Source organism: Oculina patagonica, chromosome 7 (assembly GCF_052425735.1).
Source record: "Oculina patagonica isolate OP01 chromosome 7, crgOcupat, whole genome shotgun sequence".
NCBI lineage: Eukaryota > Metazoa > Cnidaria > Anthozoa > Scleractinia > Oculinidae > Oculina > Oculina patagonica.
This window is the reverse complement of record NC_135764.1, coordinates 24,745,549-24,766,065: the sequence shown is the minus strand read 5'-3', so window position 1 is coordinate 24,766,065 and position 20,517 is coordinate 24,745,549. Positions and strand designations below refer to the sequence as shown.

Here is a 20,517-nt window from a genome sequence, read left to right as displayed (position 1 = left end):
GTTTATTTGAGAGTGGGCAATTATAAGATCTTTTACGGTATCTCATTTCCTTACTTGTACAAAAGAGAATTATAATCAATATTTCTTAGTTAAGGAGCTCCTTTCGTGGGTTATAAAATTTTCGCCGTTTTGCATACTAATCATAATACTGTATGTGTAATTATAACACTTTCCGAAGGTAGATCTCAGCTATCAACGTATGTCATTTTCACACAATTTTTAAATTAAATCATTATTAGCACCTCAAGGCTTATTCATTTTTCAACCGTACATTGACTTGCTATTTATTAACAATTCCCTCGACAATATTTTGATTCATACGTCTTTCGTAAAGGTATTAATTTCACCAAATGTAAGTGGTTAAAAACCTACATATTTTTTCTAAATGTAAGGGATCCGGGCTTTCAAGGGGAAGAAAAAGGGACACCAGGAGAAAAATGTTTTATCATTTTTCGTTTTCGTCCAATTTCGTCGATGTTTTGATTTAATAAAGTTGTTGCCAATTTAATGCAAATGTTATTTTTCTAGTCATCTTTTATTTCGGTTGTTTTACGTGTTTTCTATGGGCAAATAAAAAAAACTCATATTTGAATAGTTTTAATTTCATGTCGCCCTAAAAGTTTAATACGAAATATATTCCGCGTGCAAATGGATTGTAGAAAATAATATAAGATAGTAAATAAACCCATTATATAATCGCGATATCGGAGTTGCATAAACAAACCAAAAAAGAACATAGAAAAGCTTTTCTTTTACTGAGTTATTATGTGAAAAGGGCCCATTAATTTTCACAGCGTTTTGGATTTATCTTTTTCTAAATGAAGGTAGCTATCTGGGGGGCAGTGGAGAATAAAAATAATTACATGCACAGAAAAATTGCATCCGTTTTCGTTTGCTCCGAGGCGAGTGAGATGTAAACGAATTAATAAAAAATATATATAGTAATACATAAAACAAAATAAAATTAGATCCTAGATTTTAATTTTAAAGACCCCTCTTTCAAACGGTAACCGAGAGTTGCCGCTGGCAACACAAAGTTCATGCATATAAAAACCAAACCGAATATTTAAACGTTTCTTTCATTTCCTTTCTCTGTGTGACAGAAAAACTTGTAGTTTTGGTTTGCTCTTTGTTTTTCGAGGATTTAATTTAAAACGATCTGTCGTAAAGTTTGCCTTTAGCTATCTGTCAACTTGAGCTCTTTTGAAAAATGACAGCGTGGTCAAAAATTTACTTTGCTTTTAATTTGGGCAGTGAAAAGGGTCTTCCGACAGTTTTTATTGACCATAAAACTAAGTTAACCTTCCGCTGTGAAGGAAACAAAGCTATTCCAGACTCTTTCGCAAATTATTTTTTCAGAGGGCCTCTCCAGGACTGCAATTTGTAGTCACTTTATTCTACTCGAGTAACTCTATGAAAATAAACCTTCATTTAATACTTTAAATTGTAGTTTGTTTCTTATATCTTCCTAGTCTCCTCAAATTCATAAGATTCCTGGTTCAGTCTAAACTGTTCGAATCGTCCGTTACGAACGTGCGAAAGTTGTCTATTTGCTCTGGTCGCCTTAACCGAGTTGTGACCAACGCGATTGCGTCGTTTTCTGTAAAAGCCGGGGAAAAGTTTGCTCAATAGGTCAAGAAATCCCGCGCGAAATTGCTTCTTCATGCAGAAATAGATGACGGGTTTCAGCGCACAAGTCAGAAAAACTGCGTATGTAGCCATTAGAGAAGCCTGCCTCGGCATCTCTACTCCCCCAGCCGCGAGTGAAAATATTAATAGCATCGGAAACCAGCAAAGTAGTACCATAATAACAACTGAAAACAGTGTCTTGGCTGAGTCGATTTCTTTTGACGCAATGCAAGTCACCAATGTTGAAGATTTCGTTCGTTTGTTTATTTTGATCAGTCGCCGCACTTTCACAAAGCAAGCAATGATGATCACAACAGGCAACCCGATCACCAAAAGAGTAAAAATTGCAGCGTAGGACAAACTAGCACCAAAGTATATAAAACAAATTGCGTTTCCGGGCAGGAAGATAAAATCTCCCCATCCGAAAAACGGCGGAAACGCGCACAACAAGGCAAACATCCATATAACGACGAGCATCCACGCGATGTTTTTCTTCTTAAAAACGCTCATGTACTTTAAAAGGTTCGTTATTAAGAAATACCGACTGATGCTAATGGTTGCCAGCGTTACTATCGAGACTGTTAAAAGCACGCATGAAATGTAGGCAACGATTGAACAAAGAGTATGACCACCAGTCCATCTTCCCGTTATCAAGACTACCAAACCGAACGGTACGCAAAGTAATGTCGCAAGCAAATCGACGACGATCACGTTCAGAAGTAGTAAATTGTGCCATGTTCGAAGGCGAGGACTTGTGTGCATAATAAAACACGAGAAAATATTACCAGTAGTTGACGCAACAAATATAAAGCCCAAAACAATTGTTTCGATAACAACGAGGTAGGTCGGCCGCTGTTCCAAGTCTCTTGCGGCTTTCCAATAGCTCACATTCATGGCAAAATCCGAAAGAAAGTTTGCTCCACTTTCGCTGCCAATTAACTCCGTGTCAATATTACCACTGGAAAGTGAGGTAAAAGGCTTTTACAATTTGAGGAAGCCCTGGTCTCTACTATCTCCGTGGGTCTTCTTCCTGTGAACTAAGTGTCACTTATTCGATTTCAGTCCGAGTCGTTGCTATTATTTAAAATAACAGCTTTCTTCGATGTTATTGGTCGTCAGTGCGTCCGATCAACTTTGCATGTTAACTCGTTGTTAGTATGCCGGTGTTACAATGACAGAAACTGCTCCGTAGGAGAGACACTGTCTTTTCCATCCAGTTTTTAACCTGTCAATAACACCACGACAGCTGCCAAAAAATGCACGAAATACATGCAAATAGATGCCTCTTTTTCTTAATTTGGAAGAGATATTAATCATGAGTCGAGATTCCTGTTTGGGTATTAATTTCACGACGGAGACAACATAAAGTGAACTTTTAATTAAACCGGTATTTGACCATCTGTGTTTGCCGCAGGGCAGCTGTTTCTACAACGCTTTACTCGAGACTTTTGATCTAAAAACCATTTAGCTGATATGCGTTGTTGAAGCACAAAGAGGCACCAAGAACATAGCTTTTTATAAATCCGCGATATAAATAACCAAGGTTCTGATCAAAGCTTTTGAAACACCGCCAGACGTACCCTAAAATCTTGCAAATATTTTCTCTTGACTTATCCGCCTTACGCAAATCACTTTGTTTTTAAATTTACTTTTATTTTGTTTCTAAAAGAGCATTAATTTCCAAATCATAGTATTTCCATTTCACGTGACTTTCGCACGTCGCAACTAGATATATATATATAGCATCCAGTGTTTCTCGATCATATCGTAACGTTATCCATTCCGTTACAGAAAACATTGGGGGAAAGGAGCCTGCAGCACAACCGAAAGTAGTCAAGTACTCAACTCCACTACTAGCGAAAGAAACAAAAAAATATTCAAGGTAAGTTAATAGAGACGAGAAAATTCTGCAAGGTAAAACAACATCATTAAAGTATGGTTGTCAGGGGAAAATACGGTTATATATCCTCTATTAGATTAGTTTAAAGGAGCAACGTCACGAACAACGAATCTTGAAAAAACAGCCGAAGCAAGTTCTTTCAAGTTTGTCGTTGGTTTTTTCGTTAGTCAAAGCCATCCTTGTGTATTTTCACGTTTTTATTACTCCTTTGTTGTTTTTCTGCGTTTTTTTTTTTTCTTTCTTTTCTGTTTTGTTTTTCCCAAACGGTACAACAAGGACGACTGGTGACTTCCTTACAGCCTTTGCGTGCCCATTGTTATTTCGACGCGTCTGGGTACGAGGAGTGAGAACTGGGTACTAGCGATCGAAGGTGTTGTTGTCGGCCATGTTGGATTCCATTTCTTCGACTTTCTGACTTGGTTTTAACAGATTTTACCGGCATTTGTTCTACAAACTGGTTCAAAAATCATGTCTGACCGAAAAGCTGAGCTAGAAAGAAAACGGAAGCGTTTGGAAGAGATAAAAAAGGCTCGAGAAGAAAAGAAGAAGGTAGGAAACCGGGGAGATGATTTGCTTAACTCAATATTTAAACTTCAGTTATTTGGTAGTTGCTACACCTTACTTATTAAGTACACTGGATCGAAACTGCTTCTTGATTTGGTGGTTTGGTGCAAAGATGCCTTAAGCTTTCTTATGCTTTAACTTAATTGTGATGTGTGACTTTCATGTGCAAAATCAGTAGCGATCGATATGACGTTCTTGGCATATTTGATTGGCAAAACTATTAAAGTCACAAGTCGATAGTTTGCACTTAAGACAGTACCATGTTAGCTGCAATATATCCTGGAATGTTGCTTCTGAAAAGGTTTCCGGGACACGTAGTTATTCACACTTTTTATAATTATAAAACAAGGAACCTATTTTTTAAGGTTACATGTACATTTTCGACCAGCATTTATTGTGCATGTACGTTCAGGCTTGAAAACATAGGAAGGAAATATTTAAAAGAGTTAAAAGAAAGGAACAAGGTAAACAAGATGTCTGGGAAATTTTGACCATTTAAATGGACTTTCTTACAACATTTTATTGAAGTTTGGGGTTGGGCATTTGAACAGAAAGTCTCAGCTAAGTTCAAATGCCCTCCTATGCCTGGCCTCCCCCTCTTGCAGCTGAACACTGACTGGTGCGTTAGTATACCAAAGCCAGGGTGAATGTTGGGGTGAGTTACAAACTGTGAAGTGTGTCATGGTTCAATCACAGTGGCTTGTGATCATTAAGCAGTGTTCAAACTTGCATTGATTTACTTTTTGTGTGATCAGTACAAATGCTGTATGTTTCCCTTAGGCCTCCTGTCAGAACAGTTCACAAACAGCTGTATCTGCAGCTGTAAAATGTTCTTTATACGCATTTTTAATATTGTCATTACTTGATCTGCAGCAAGATCAAGAGCTCAGTAAGACACCTAGCACTCCAAAGACTGCTACTGGTGCAGCTTCCTCGGCAGCAGAATCTAAGGAGACCGACATCCAGAGAAAGAAGAGAGAAGCTGATGAGCTGCTCAAGGGAATTATACCTGATGATGTGATCGATGGCACAGCAGGTTTGTTTTATACTCATCATAAGTCAGTGTTGCCATGGTTGGTCAGGAAAAAGTCAGGGAATTTTGGCAAAAATGAAAAAAACAAATGGATTTGTTAGTGAAGTCAAATGCTATGCATTCAAAAATCCCATGAAAAACTTAAAGTGATCAAAAATGAAGAGGAGACTATTGATTGTCTGCAAAAGAAGCTGAAGCAAAATGTAAAAAGAGGTTGGGCTTATTTGTTACTGCACCTAATTCAAGGTCAGTAAAAATTGTTTTGAGATCAGTGAAAAGTCAGGGAATTTTTTGGGTTCTACTGACTTTTTTTTTAGAAAATAAAATTAATTGAGAATAAATTTAATGATTATTATTTCCGGTAGTGTCTCCAATGTTACAGAGGTCAATGAAAACTGAAGTAGCCAGCCCAGGCAAAGATGTGACGTCAAGACCACAAGTATCACCGTAAGTCAAAGAACACTTGACTGACTACAGCTGAACTCCTCAACAGCCACTTCTCTAGTACAGAACTAACTGTTCTTTATGGAAAGGTGGTTGTTGTAGGAACATTTCGATAAGGGTTAAAGATGAATTCCAGTCCGTACTGCGCAATCTCGGCTGCAATGTTTATCGGAGCCCAACACGAAGGAATGTTTACAAGCAAAACTAAAAATTCCGCGACAAACTTACCTGTTTCTTCATTATTAACGCCAGATATCCTTGCAGAATAAAAAATAACGAGTAGAGGAACCTTGACGCTATTTCAAACCGACGTTTCAGCTCATCAGAAATTCTTGAAGTAAACGAACTGTAATGGCGGACTAAAAAACTTCATGTATGCTGTCACCGAAGTGTAACGTTTCAACGAATTCAAAACAAAAACGAAAACGAAAACAAACCCCGAGTCTGCGCAGTACGGACTGGAAATCAGCTTTAAGTGTATTGATCTGTGCTCCACCTTTCAGACAAAAAACATCCTGGCAGTGGAGTTTTGACTGTACTGAACTGTCATCAATTATTATTTCTAACAGATCAGAAAAAAGATGTAGTTAAGTAAATTAATTATGAGAAAACATAGCTCATTGAGGGATGGGGAGTGGTAAAGTTAAGACTTTCTGAGACTTGTAATGAGCCTAATAATCTTTTCTGCAAGCTTACCCAAGACTTGAAAAAGAAATCAAATTTCAAAACTTTGAGACAGCATCTCAAAATTTGACTAAAACTCTGTAAGATGTGCATTACAACTGTACATGTACTGTATGTATATTTGAGTGTGTGTGTGTGTGTGTGTGTGTGTGTGTGTGTGTGTGGGGGGGGGGGCATTCAGTGCATGTCTTAAATGCTCAAAAAAGTGTAACTGTTTATAGCTGTCAATATAACTTTTGCTCTCAGAGGAATTACATGTAGCATGTGTGGTAATGAATGTGCAATGTACATTTTTATTTTGGTTTGGATGAATTTTTGGAAAGAAGTGTACATAGGATATTATTTCTCAGTATTTCCATTGGTACAAATGTAGAATCGTAATAATTGTAATCTACCAAGTATAAAAATTTTGCATCTTATTTATCCCTGTATTCATAGGGAAAAGAAGAAGTCAGTTAAGCTGGGTGTGTCTCAGCTAACACAGACAAATATTCCACCAAAGGTAAGGCACATATAAATTTGTATAATACATTGCAAAAACCTTTTGTTGAGGAGGCAATTCGATAATGAAGGTTTTTTTTAGGTGTATATGGGGCTAAATGAAATTTAGGCGAGGGTTAACCTGGAGACAATGCTGGTCAGCGGTCTCTCTTACAGCTGTAGGAATTTTTTCTTGGGGTCATGCAACGGCTCTTCGCTAGTATTGGGAAGTATTAAGAAATGCTTTCCACTCAGTTTCTCAATGTGACGGTGCTGGGTGGTTGCCGCTCGCACAGTTGTCATCATTACCATCCGCATTTGCTGACCAGTGGCTCCCACAGAGAAATCAGGAACCTGGCATGGCCCACACTCATCTGTTGGTGATGAGTTTATTTAACAAATAAATGTGGGTATTTTCCTCTTCAGGAACCTGTGTTATACAACAAAGAAACACAAACTCAAAATGCCGAGCCCGAAGAACCACCAGGTATGTGGTAGTAAGTCTTGATTATTTTGATCTCGGTCAACTTTGTACCAGAGGACTTACACTGTACACTGTACACTTACATGTACACTGTAACTCTGGTTTCTACAACATTATGAATGTACCTTCCGGCACAGTATTATACTACATAACAGTGCACATTCTGTGAGTGGGTTGCCTAACCATCACAGCTGTTTTTTTTTTCTTCAGTTGCCCCTGACAAAATACTTACATGTACCAGCAGTGACATACATATGTATAAAATACATACACATGTAGGATGGATAGGGGCACTGTGAGAGTAAAGTCCTGGGGGGGGGGGGGCGGAATTCCTATAATTATGAAAGGGGGCCAGGTGCTTGTCAGAAATTTTGAGAATAAATTCCAAAAAGAGACCAATCTGGGTGTGGCTCAAGGTTTTCTTGACCCCTAAAAGATACCAAAAAAACTAAGAATTGAATTTACATGTAATATAATTATATTTCTTTGTGTGTAGCCCTAAATGACACCATTATGGTTAAAATTATTGGTGTTTGCCCGGAACACCCTAAGCGAGACCAAAAATCTGAAATTTACACCCCTAAGCGAGATGACGAGCATCCCTGCCCCTTTCATATGGGAGTCTCCCTCCTCCTTTCTGGGAGTAAAGTACTGTAGGTGTAACAAGAAGACACTGCCTAGGGCATATTGAACCCTGAACCCTTTAGTCCAGGGCCCAATTTACTAACAATTAGGCCACTACACATTCAAACAAGCAAAACATGAGATGTGATAAATAAAAGCTTTTTATTACACTCAAGCCACGAGCATGTTCATTCAAGATCTGCATTTTGAGGGTCCTTTCAGTTGTACATGTACATGTAAACAATTTCCAATGTATTATTTTTATTGCTAGATGAATTTGAGACTTCTGCTGTGCCAAAAGCAAAGGAGACAGAAGCACAGCTAGAGTCTGACGATGGAGGGGAAGACATCAGAGAAGAAGGTAAATTCTTAAATATTTATCCTCTTTTGTAATCGAAATGTCAAGGGAAAATTGACATTTTGAAGAAAACTCAGGGAAAATTGAAATCATTGCACCTAAAGGCTGGAAGAAACATTTTCAGGTCAATGTTATGTTAGTGATAAAAGTACTGTAATAGCATACTGTCTGTTTTTAAAAACAGCATACCAGTTCCTGTGCACCTTTAAAAAATAGCATGCACTGTACGTGAGTGTGTATCATTATTTTTGCATACTGTACCTGTTCAGGACTCCGCTTATTTGTGTGTTCCTTGTAATTTAATATATTTTTTTTTGTTATTCTGTCCTATCTTCACAGTTACAGTTATAGAGCTTAGTGATGAACAAAAGGAACACATTTTGAATTCTGGAGAATTTAGCAAGTTCTTTGACAAAGCCACCAGACTAATGGAGAGAGCGTTGTGTGAAACAATTGATATCACATTTGATTATTCTGGTGCTGAAACAGAAGATAATGAGGGGTGGGTATCTTTACAACTCAAACGAACACCAAACCAGTTGATACCAAGATGGCAGCCTGTTGAACTGAACGATCAATCTCTACAACTTCACGGAAAAATAGGGGACTGTGAACAGTCTATGATCCTCCCAAGACATGAATTTTGTCTCATAAATTTCCTTGCGAGGATCTATTCTTGTCTTACAAAACAAGAGTCAACACATTGTGTCTCAAGTGATTTTTCTTTAACCAGGCATTGACACTGACCATGGGAATATGAGAAGTGCCAACTGCAAAAGTTCCCTGTGTGTACTTTACAGTCTGTAATTTCACACCAACCTGACATTCTAAACCCCAAAAAGTTATTCTGAAATTCAATTCAAGCACAATTTAACGTGACTTAAAAATTGATGGAAGACATCCAAGTAACCCACTCTAATCGCTTTTTGATCTTCTCACAGAGACACACTGGCATCTGGCAAACTGTCATTCAATCGAGAATTTTTTGATGAGAGATGGTCAAGACATAGAACAGTGACATGTTTGGACTGGTCCTTGCAGGTACAATGTAGAATATAAAAAAAAATATTTATTTTTAACTCGAGTGACAGATCATTGTTTTGCTACCTTGATTACAGTTACCTTTTGTAAATGGGCCCTTTGCAGCTAACAGTTACATAGTACAAAATAACACCTCACTGGAGAGAAAGCTACTCACTGAGACATCCAAAACAAGGCAACTTTAACTAGACAAGATTTCATGCTCAACTTTCCTTTGTTTTGAATGTTCCAGAGCATGATAGCTTGCCCTCCAGAGTTTGTATCGTGTGACTACAGTATAAGCTGCGAAGGGCCCATTATGTTACTACTGTGCACAAGGGATAGAGCAGTTTTCAATTGAGTGTTGTAAAACCAAAAGCATAGTATTTACTCTTGCTGTTCACAAAAGACATAGACAATCCAGTGAACCAATCAAAACATGAAGCAAATCAATACATGTTGTCAGCATGAAGCATGGGAAAACGTGCGTGAGCGAGACACGATTGGTTTTGGTGTTAGTTTTGATTGGCTGAGAGAAATGGTGCAAGATTTCTAAACCAATCATTAAGCGTTGTAATCTAAAACTAAAGCAAAGGCAAATCACTTTTGACACTCAAGTGAAAACTCTCTAAAATGAACTAATGTAATTACAGTGAGAACACAAAAAAAGGGAACACTTACATTATACTTTGAAAAAGGAAGTAGAGGAAATAGATGACAAATTATTCACAAAAATTAACTGGTTGGCTCCATCTTTGTCAATTTGTTTATATTTTCTGCAGTTTGAGCTATCATTCAATGGTTTTCTGCACAAATTTACAAGATAAGGTGTAGTGTTCATGGTTTTCTGGTTCACACTGTAACAAAATGGCTACATTTTTTGTATTGTTTTCCAGTACCCAGAATTGTTAGTAGCTTCATATAACAACAATGAAGATGCCCCTCATGAGCCTGATGGAGTGGCACTCATATGGAACATGAAATATCAGAAAGAGTCTCCAGAATACGTATTCCATTGTCAGGTCAGTTGCTCCAATCAAATTGAAACAGCAAATGGCATGTTAGAAAAGGCAGTTCCCTCAAGGGAGCTGCCCCCAGCCTCCCTTTCTAGATCAAGTTGAACTGTCAGGGTAGATTTCTGTCTATTTTGCATGCATACTTGCATGGGGATCTATTTACATTGAAAATCTATTCCAATACAACCCTCCAAGTTAAGACCATTTTAGTCGCCATGGCGACTTAAATTTTGGAGCTGGTGACTACATTGAAACCGAACTCGCCAGCCTGGCGACTAAATTGAGAAAAAGGATTGAAAGCGTGAGCTTATTATTTAGCAACTGAAATGTTTCACTGGCGACCAAACTTGAGCAGTTGGTGACCAAATGGCCACCAAGGAAAAAAATTAACTTGGAGGGTTGCATTGCACACAATGCCTGGTTATTATTTGTTTTGTTTTGTTTTTTTTCTGTCGACTCTAATACTTACAACACTGCTAAAACTAAAACTCAGCAAATCATGGGCTGATTGCAAATTAATTTGAATGTGCAATTCCAGAAACCGTCCAATCATGAAATGTCATGAAAACTTTTCACGGTCTAAAAAGCCTTTTTTTAGAAAAGTATGAACTCAAGATAAGTATTTCCCTGAGGGAAAGGAAGATAGCTCAAACCAAAACATCTTATGCTGGGGGTATGGATACTTTCTGGAATGACACAATGTGAGCTTGTTTCAGACTCAGAATGAATGGCTTTTCTTTTTAGTCTGGTGTGACATCTGTGACGTTTGCTAAGTTTCATCCCAATTTGATTGTTGGTGGCACATACTCTGGTCAAATTGTATTGTGGGACAACAGAAGCAGCAAAAAGACACCTGTACAGAGAACGCCTCTGTCAGCTACAGCACATACGGTGAGTCAATCAGATGTATAGCTCTGTTATGTTCTGAGGAACTGTGTGTCATTTTCAATTCTTTGAAGAAATAATTCCTCATTGATTTGTTTAACCTCAGCTGTTCAGTCCAAAGTTAAATAAGTCTGAGATTCTGACATGCAACTAAAACTGCATACAAAAAAATAATTGAAAGAATACAATCATATAGTTCACCTGCCTCCAGTCACTGCCACATTCTAATTGTTCGTTAGACCAAATCTGACAAATTCGAGCAAAGCTAGTAAAATTAATGTCAAATACTTGAAGACTAAATCTTCTTTTTTAAAAAGGTGTAGTTTTGCTATGTTTGCCCCCCCCCCCACCCCTCACAAAAAGCAAAGTGAACAATCTCAACAAAAACCCCATTGTCTGTCAATGTTACACTCATGTACGTGTCAGCTGTTCTTTTCACTTTTTACTTATCATCTGGTTCATCATTTCTGCAGCATCCAGTGTACTGTGTCAATGTTGTGGGAACTCAAAATGCTCACAATCTGATCAGTGTCTCAACTGATGGTAAGATGTGCTCATGGAGTCTTGACATGCTCTCTCAGCCTCAGGTACGTACTGATTGCAGGTTATGTGTAAAAAATGGATGAGCAACCGGGATAGGACATAAGATAAAGTTTAAAGCAAACTCCGGTTAAAAATTTTAAAGATAAAACAAGCTTTTGACTACCAGTCGGTAGTCTTTAAAGAGTGTTTTAATCAATCGACTGCTAACCTTTTTTTGGAGCAAAGTAGCATACTTCATGCAAAATAGTCGATCGGTATATCTCAAAGAGATCTTTGATTGTTGATTGCAGGACAGCATGGAGCTTCAGTTTAAACAATCCAAGGCCGTGGCTGTGACAAGTCTGTCGTTCCTGGCTGGTGATGTCAACAACTTTGTGGTCGGAAGCGAGGAAGGCTCTGTTTACACGGCCTGTCGACATGGAAGGTAATTTGACTGACCTTGCAAAGATTTGGTAAAATTAATGGATCTGTATGGTGACAGCGAACAAGTTATTTTGCAGCTTTTGAAAAAATCTTCAAAGTAAAAGGAAATAATTATTATAAAAAATAGTTGCTACACTGAAATTACAGTAGCAGTTACTGCTAAAGAAGCGTAGATGGTTAAAATTGGAGTTTTTGTGTGCTTTTGTTTTACAGTAAGGCGGGTATCAGCGACATATTTGAAGGCCATTACGGGCCGGCCACAGGTATCGATACCCACTCAGCGGCAGGACCCATCGACTTCTCTTACCTTTTCTTAACGTCATCTTTTGACTGGACAATCAAACTCTGGAGCCACAAGGTGAGTCACTGAAACAAAAAGGCGATTATAAAATAACTGGGTTGATGCACATCTTCCAGTGTGTGAAGTACAGAAAGTGGAGGGCAAATTAAAAATAGAGATTTTCTTCTTGCACTTTTGCTTCATGAATCACAGGCGGCCCAAGCTCTCTATCAGATTACCTTTGGACGTGACTCTTGCTTACGAGCGGTGTGTTACAAAGATTCGATTTATAAGGGTTTGTATGGGAAACAACGGTTTTGCTTTAAAAGTAAAAAAAAAATGTATATTTTGTGAACAAAGTTGACTTACTCTGATTCGTTGTTTCATTCTTTGTTGTCTGCCAGCTTCTCAGGTCGATACAACGCGTTTTCGGCGAGTTATCGTTATTTAGGTGTCCACTACTAAAATAAAGACAAGGCTGTACACTGATTTCCGGAGTGCCCGCCGCTCGAAGCGAATAAATCCTCTGAAATTAGTCCTGTCGACCCAATTCCTCCGCAGAATCAAAGAAGAGATGTTGAAGTTCCATGTCTGTTCACTTGATTCGCAATTCTGCGCTCAAACGCCTTCGCTCGAAAGCTTTTTTCCGAAATGCTTCACTTCACAAATTCGAAATAGCCGCTTCCAAACTGGCGTGGACGTTCTCGCGGTTCGCATAGCATGTTGGGTGACTATAATTAACCCGACGGGGGTGGACAGCATCGATTTGTCGACAGCCATGCACCGGCGACAAATCGTTCACAAAATATACATTTTTTTTTACTTTTTAAGCAAAACCGTTGTTTCCCATACAAACCCTTATAAATCGAATCTTTGTAACACAACACCGCTCGTAAGCAAGAGTCACGTCCAAAGGTAATCTGATAGAGAGCTTGGGCCGCCTGTGCATGAATGCAACAAGTCATACATTGCCTGTTGCTAAACCATATTTACTTTTCTTGCTTGGGGTACTTTACTAGCTTGAATGTAAAGTACATTAAAGTCCTAATGTAAAGCACGATAATACAGGGCTCGTACGGGTCCTGGAAAACCTGGAAAGTACTGGAATTTTATTGGTCACTTTCCAGGACTTTCCAGTCCTGGAAAAAGACTACCGGTCCTAGAAAGTTCTGGAAATCTGTTAAACTCTAGCAACAACTAAATTCTCAGAACTATCATTATAAGAAATGTAAAATAAGTAAGGAGAAATGATATTAAGAGGCTCCGACGGAGAATATGGAGAATCGTTGGACAGGCTGGGAAAATCGAAAATCTTGAAACTTTGCCCGAAGAACACCTTTGGGGAACTATGTTCGAAAATATTATTCTCATCTTCTGGGAATTTTTGGTTTTCGAGAAATTAAGAAAAAACGAAAATAACGGTTTTTAGCTCATTAAATATGCAAAAAATATGCGTAAAAATGGCAAAGTTCTCATATTCCTATAAGAGCAATTTTCAATGCTTTGAATCGAAATAAACGTAGAATAATAGCTTTATCTTTCTTCTTTCAAGCAACAGGCACTTTTAATTTTTTCTAGCTATCTTAAGATTTTCATCGCCTTTTAAAATATTGCTCTATCAAGCACTTCGGGAAACGGCAAAAATTGAGAAACTTTAGAGGCCGAAAAAGCACCTTGATATGTCCGATAGCGAGTTAAACTAAACACTGTGCAAAAGCTCGATGTCGCTACTATTATAATATCAAATAAAAAATCTGGGTACTCGAGATTCACACCGATAAGAAACGAAAGTTCACGACGTATTCGTGCGTAATTTGCATATTCTTATTTTGAAAGACGTCCCCCGCTAAGAGATCTGCTTCGCTTTATTTCCATTTGGAAGAAATGATTTGCACAAAATAAAGCAAGTTTAAACTCGCTTTTATTTTTTTTTTCGTCTTATGCCTATACTTAGGTTATATAGAGGTTCAGAAAGAAGAAAAGAGTAAAAATTATCGACTGAGTTCCTCATTGCGTGACCTGTATCACGTGCATGTTCTGAAATTTTTTGTCAAAGATCGGAGGAAAGATTATTAGTTTGTTTAGATTCTGGCACTTCAAAATTTAAGAAGTAAACAGTTAGATCATTTCATTCACTTACCTGAAATTGGGAATGATATAAATATTTTATTTATTCACGTTACTTAAGTCAAAAATAGAACGCATGCATGTAGTAAGAAATTATTAATTAACTTGGAAGTTTACTTTTTAGTGTACATAAATGTACACAAATATTAAAACTGTCATGTACATATATCGCCGTTCTTCCGTTCAGTTGTCATGTATGGAATAAAATGCCAAAAGTTTCCTATCTTGTTTTACAATAACTATAAAAAAAGTCTTTGATCGTGCAAAATCCATTCATTCCGTCAGATCACAAAATTAAATTAAACTTTCCTTTGAGAGACCGAACACGTACACAGCGACAGGACATTTAACACGAAAGCAAGAACTTTCTCGGCTAAAATTCAAAACTATAATGTCCCTTTGCAGTTTTGCCTCTCTTGTTGGTGGGGCTTGTGGCCCAAGCCCACACAATCCAGAAGTTGTTCAATATGTAAATTTAAAAGACTGTGACCGTGATGTCAAAGCACATTTAAAGTATTGTAACATCTTGACCAATACGGACAGCATTGATAACGAAAAAAAATTGTTGCTTACCCGTGCAGGTAAGGTTAAATGAATATTTTTTTCTTGGAATCACACTACTGTATAACTAAACTGTGAATTGATACAAGCTAACCTATCCGATACATCTAGGGATTTTCGTAGGGCAAGAATGCCAAGAATACATGACGATTTGCCCAAAGCACAGAAATACGCTCGGTATTCGCTGGCGAACTGGGAAGACAAAATGTTCTGTACCAACTGAAGTTGCGGGTCACAAGTCCTCCTTTACCCGGGGTGACCGAGGAATAGATAGCAAGAAATCTTGGTTTGTGTTTAAAGAAACGGGCATGCTTGTTCCAGCAAGTTTAAGTTGCAATCCGTACGTTTTCATCCGAGCCATCCGCAGCCAAAGATGCGCGTAAACAGCTTAACAGCTTCAATGCTCTTATATATAAAATGGACTATTATTTTTAGGTTTCCTGCGACACAAATTTTAATTTCGGGCTGTTCAAAAATCTGGTAAAATCCGTGACATATATATAGTCGCTTTGGATAATTAGTTATTGTAGTCACTGACTTCTCATTCGCTAAGAGCCTAGAGTAAATTATAATTCTGGGAATCGACGCAACATACAGATTATTCACTAATCTTCTAACAGGTTAGTGAATAATCTGTAGGTTGCATTGATGTCCAGAATTAACTGAATACAAGAAAAGATTGCGAGACATGTGCATGTGACATTCCAACGTAATTTTATTAAAATGAGCCAATCAGAGGGAGATCGCTCGTCCTTCGCTCGAGCTCACGTGTCACTTCGTTCGCAGAATGGTAATTTCTAGCGGCTGCCGGCGTTGCAAGTTGCAAATAAAAATTGCGGACGTGTGACTCTCCTTCGTCAAATTGCAATGATTTTAGTCATCATCGCTGCGTTACAAGTTTTAAGGAAAATTGCCCCGTGAAACATGTCCTTAATCAGTAGGTTACGCCGATTCCCAGAATTAATTAACTGTAGGCTCTTATACACGTAAACAAATTAACGGCAAACAATTTCAACATTTGTGTCCTTCTCGTCTTTCGGCTGCTGGATGCTTTCTTCCTTAAGGTTTTCGTGGAACAGCTCCTTCGCAATTTTTGGTAGCTTCTTTTTGTTGTCCGTTTCTTTCTGTTTCACAAGTTTTTAAATTTTCATCGGTCGAATTGAAGAAGCGAATCAGTGAACCATGAATTCACTTCACTTTCATATAAAAGCAATTATTAATTCGGTTTTTGCTATAATTAGAATTATCAAGGTCTCCATTAGTGTTATCAGCACTTGTTTTGGCCTTGATTTGCAAAAGCCTCATCCGTACGGACTGAGTGATACGAAGGTTTAAAGGATCTCAGCTAGCCGATGGATGCAAATGTATGTCAAGTTAGATTGGAGATTGTACGCTTTGATATTTTTCCAAGCAGTTTTTCCATTTTCACGGAATGAATAATTTTTGTGGCTGTTTTATACAGGATACAAAACTTCAAAACTCTCCTCAAATTAACGGCAATAACATGAAATCTTAGCTTTGAGTAAAACTTAAAGGTCAAACTTGCCGGAAACTTGAACTTGATATTGCTATAACTTGATATTATCTTAAGCAAGGATTGTAAATATCAACATACCGCAAGCCTTCCCTTTTTTAGTAAGAAAACGGACGTTTGCGACTAAGTGCCTTAAACTAATAGTAATACCATGCTCTAAATAGTGGAAGTTTTAAAGCATAAAGAAGTTAGTTTATACTTTTGTTGAATTGTTAATAAAAATATATTAATAGCGTGACGCGGGTCACGTAATGGCGACTACTCTCAATCTAATTTGTAAATTTATATTCGGTAAATGTTAACAGAATGTTAGCGCAAACCAAGATTGATATAGAACAGAATAAAAAACACGCTATGATGTCTATTTCTTGAAAATCGTAGCCTACAAATGGAAATAAAACAGACCAGAACAGTCAACGGAGGACGTCTTTATAAAATAGCATTATGCAAATTAGACACGAGTACGTCGTGAACTTTCGTTTCTTATCGGTGTGAATCTCGAGTACCCAGATTTTTTATTTGATATTATAATAGTAGAGACATCGAGCTTTTGCACAGTGTTTAGTTTGACTCGCTATCGGACATATCAAGGTGCTTTTTCGGCCTCTAAAGTTTCTCAACTTTTGCCGTTTCCCGAAGTGCTTGATAGAGCAATATTTTAAAAGGCGATGAAAATCTTAAAATAGCTAGAAAAAATTAAAAGTGTATGTTGCTTGAAAGAAGAAAGATAAAGCTATTATTCTACGTTTATTTCGATTCAAAGCATTGAAAATTGCTCTTATAGGAATATCGAGAACTTTGCCATTTTTACGTATATTTTTTGCATATTTAATGAGCTAAAAACCGTTATTTTCGTTTTTTCTTAATTTCTCGAAAACCAAAAATTCACAGAAGATGAGAATAATATTTTCGAACATAGTTCCCCAAAGGTGTTCTTCAGGCAAAGTTTCAAGATTTTCGATTTTCCCAGCCTGTCCAACGATTCTCCATATTCTCCGTCGGAGCCTCTTAAGATCTTGGGAGTGAAAGGGTTAATGTGAATTTTGGAGTCCTGAAAAAATTAGTCTGAGTCATTGAAAAGTCCTGGAAAAATACTGGAAAATTGTTTGTGGAAAACAGTATGAACCCTGAAATAATTCGGTTCAACTACAAGTGATGTCTGACTCGGTGCACTTTTAGTAATCACCCGTGAAGTAAACACCTTTTCTGCGCCTTTTAAGTCAGTACACCACACCAGCTGTAAAATTGATTTGACCTCGCATTTGTTTTTAGAACCCGCGCCCGTTGTATTCTTTCGAAGACAATGGTGATTACGTGTATGATGTGCAGTGGTCCCCAATCCACCCTGCTCTGTTTGCTGCCGTGGACGGTACAGGGAGATTGGACCTGTGGAATCTTAATAATGATACTGAGGTAAATCTTGCTCATCTGTTACTTGAAGGTGATGCCGCGCACAGAGAAGATTTGCAATGAGTATGCTACCCAAGACAACGTAAAACACATATTTTGCTTTTGCCGACTCGTAAAAGTTCACTAATAGCTAATAGCCAACCTTTTGACATTTTCGTTTGTCCTCTTTGTAGGTGCCAACAACAAGCACGACTGCAGAATCAATGACGTCACTGAACCGTTTGCGGTGGACCCATTCTGGTCACCAGATCGCCGCGGGCGATGACGATGGTCACGTGTTCATTTATGATGTCGGAGAGGTACGGCGTAATTGCGGCTGTAAAAGAAAGTAAAAACAGTCATAATCAGAATAGTTAAAGGTGATGGTTATCTTTGTTTTTCTCCGTTCCTTTTCAGCAATTAGCTGTTCCGAGAGCTGACGAATGGTCCAGATTCCAAAACACCATTCACGAGATCCAAGCGAACGCCTCTTCAAACATTGGTGAAATCGGTTCTCCAAAAATGTCGCCGTCCAAGCCACCATTTAGTTAACTTAGCAACAAGTAGAATATTGTGAAATATTACTGTAAAATAACAGAGCTGAGCCTGTCTCGGTTTTAGAGGAAAGATATAGTCGTTTTAACCCGGGGAGGATTTTAGTGACGGTCGCGAGGAATAGTTTTCAATTGTCAAGGGCTCCTTGAGAAAGGGTCTTGTTCAGTTGATCGTAACGTCTTTTGCCGCTCGGTTAACTGAATAAAGTGTTCAATCACCGTCTTATCACTTGGCATTTTATTTGTTGGTTTTCGGCCGTTGTTTGGCCAATCAAAATTGACGAGTTGCACGTGAAACCCATCATATAAACATGTCAAAACGTTGTGCGTGCGAATTTTTACTTGTTAGGTTTTTTCATGGACTGAAAGGTTTGGAAACCCAACGGAGGCATAACTTGTCAAAATAGTGTCAAAAGCTAATTAAAAATGTTTTGTTATTCACTGGTTGAGAATATATGTATCAATTCTGCGTGAAAGAAAGATAATATTACTTGAGAACTAGTACAGCAGTCATAACTTAAAGCAAAATGCGAATGATAGTTGATATCGGATTCGGGTATCCTTTTTCCTGCGGTCCTGTTTCAACGTGAGCTTGGATTGCCTGTGCCTATTTATCAGGGAGATTTTTGGGCTGCCTATGGCGTATGACAGGAAATATTGATATATATATATGTTGCTCCAGGGTAATTTGTAAACTCAGTATGGTTATTTATGGCACTGAACTGTAAAGAAATAAAGACAACAGTATACTGTGATAGTGGAGTGGAAGTGAATTAAACATAGTGCCTTATAATTCCTAATGACCACCGAGGAAACACGGCTGTTTAAAGGTGACATGGAGGTACGAAAGAAATACCCAGAAAAGTCAAGATGGGCCTCAAAACAAATTATACGTCTTTTGACAGACGTCTTGGTGTTCGTGCTGTTTATTAACTAAGGGACGGACCATTTTTTTTTGAGGGGGTTGGGCAATTTTTCTGGGCAAGATATATATTTTTCACCTTTAGGTTGTGGAAAATGTCTTTGTAAAGATTTTTTTTTACCGCATGGTTTCCCTTGCACGATTTTTTAAGCCGTTTTATTCTGTGCAGGTTTTTTTTTCTCTAATAATTGCCCCCCTCCAAAAAATAATGGTACGTCCCAACTCGCAACGACAAACCTGTTTTAGAACTAATTTTCGGACGTATATCCAAAGACATCACTCCTCTTCCCTCCCACTCCCCCCCCCCCCCCCCCACGATTGTGCAAACAGTCAAGTTTTCCAGCATTTGATTATATAGCTACGTACTGCGCATGCGGTAAGCAATGTCACTATCATGCAGCTTAACCTGTAACAGTGCATTCTTTATGGGTCTTTATGCAGCCAGGCCAGCCTCTAAAGAGAGAGTAGAGCAAAGCACAAGGATTGAATTAAAACTTGCAGATGAAATCACAAACGAAAGATTTTGTATATTGCAACAAATCTAAATTCGAGTTCAGTGTCGCAAGTGATAAAACAGCAAACTTTGCAGCGCTAGTAGCTATCACTAGGTTTCTCCGAAAATAAAGTCCCCGAAAAGTCTAGTTGCCTTATCCAAAACCGAAAAGTTTTTTAATAATATTATTTCGAACAAAAATACACACACAAAACAAAAGTACAACAGGACGCACATTTGGACTATTCAGTTAATTTAAAAGGACTGAAACCATTCGTCAATGCCTGTGAATATCGTGTCTTACTAATACCTCCTGCCAAGAAACGAAATAAAAATGAGATCTGAAAGACTGCATCATAAAAAGTAACCGTCCATAACACTTCGTCTTAGAGATTTTTTTACCAAAGTGCCTCATGATGAGCCTTTGACAGCCCAATATCTCCTCCCCAACCCTATTTGTGCTCAAAATTTCTCCACAACACAGTTTTCCATTCTTTCCCAGTGATTTCATTTAACCTGTGAAACAATATCTACCAATTTGTGCGTAATAAATATGTCTAAAAGTATGTT

The 20,517-nt window shown here is 38.0% G+C and overlaps 2 protein-coding genes across 2 annotated transcripts; one reads left to right on the top strand and one right to left on the bottom strand.

Annotated features, from left to right (window-relative positions):
* Window positions 1-458: 458 nt before the first annotated feature.
* LOC144660083 (octopamine receptor beta-1R-like) lies at window positions 459-2,834 on the bottom strand. The gene has a single exon (XM_078520638.1). It carries the CDS (start codon window positions 2,521-2,523, stop codon window positions 1,459-1,461), a length of 1,065 nt encoding a protein of 354 aa, XP_078376764.1. The 5' UTR covers window positions 2,524-2,834; the 3' UTR covers window positions 459-1,458.
* A 1,038-nt stretch (window positions 2,835-3,872) lies between these two features.
* LOC144661605 (cytoplasmic dynein 1 intermediate chain 2-like) lies at window positions 3,873-19,287 on the top strand. The gene is made up of 16 exons (XM_078522410.1): window positions 3,873-4,078; window positions 4,967-5,129; window positions 5,492-5,573; window positions 6,693-6,756; window positions 7,161-7,221; window positions 8,114-8,203; window positions 8,540-8,702; window positions 9,142-9,241; window positions 10,117-10,242; window positions 10,981-11,127; window positions 11,595-11,708; window positions 11,955-12,088; window positions 12,301-12,445; window positions 17,862-18,002; window positions 18,173-18,298; window positions 18,396-19,287. The coding sequence occupies exons 1-16, from the start codon at window positions 3,998-4,000 to the stop codon at window positions 18,528-18,530; spliced, it is 1,872 nt and encodes a 623-aa protein (XP_078378536.1). The 5' UTR covers window positions 3,873-3,997; the 3' UTR covers window positions 18,531-19,287.
* Window positions 19,288-20,517: the final 1,230 nt, after the last annotated feature.

Coding starts and splice junctions, on each gene's coding strand:
- LOC144660083 (XM_078520638.1), bottom strand. CDS start 2,523: ATGAATGTGAGCTATTGGAAAGCCGCAAGAGACTTGGAACAGCGGCCG.
- LOC144661605 (XM_078522410.1), top strand. CDS start 3,998: ATGTCTGACCGAAAAGCTGAGCTAGAAAGAAAACGGAAGCGTTTGGAA. Junction 4,079..4,966: donor CTCGAGAAGAAAAGAAGAAG/GTAGGAAACCGG, acceptor CTTGATCTGCAG/CAAGATCAAGAGCTCAGTAA. Junction 8,204..8,539: donor GGAAGACATCAGAGAAGAAG/GTAAATTCTTAA, acceptor CTATCTTCACAG/TTACAGTTATAGAGCTTAGT.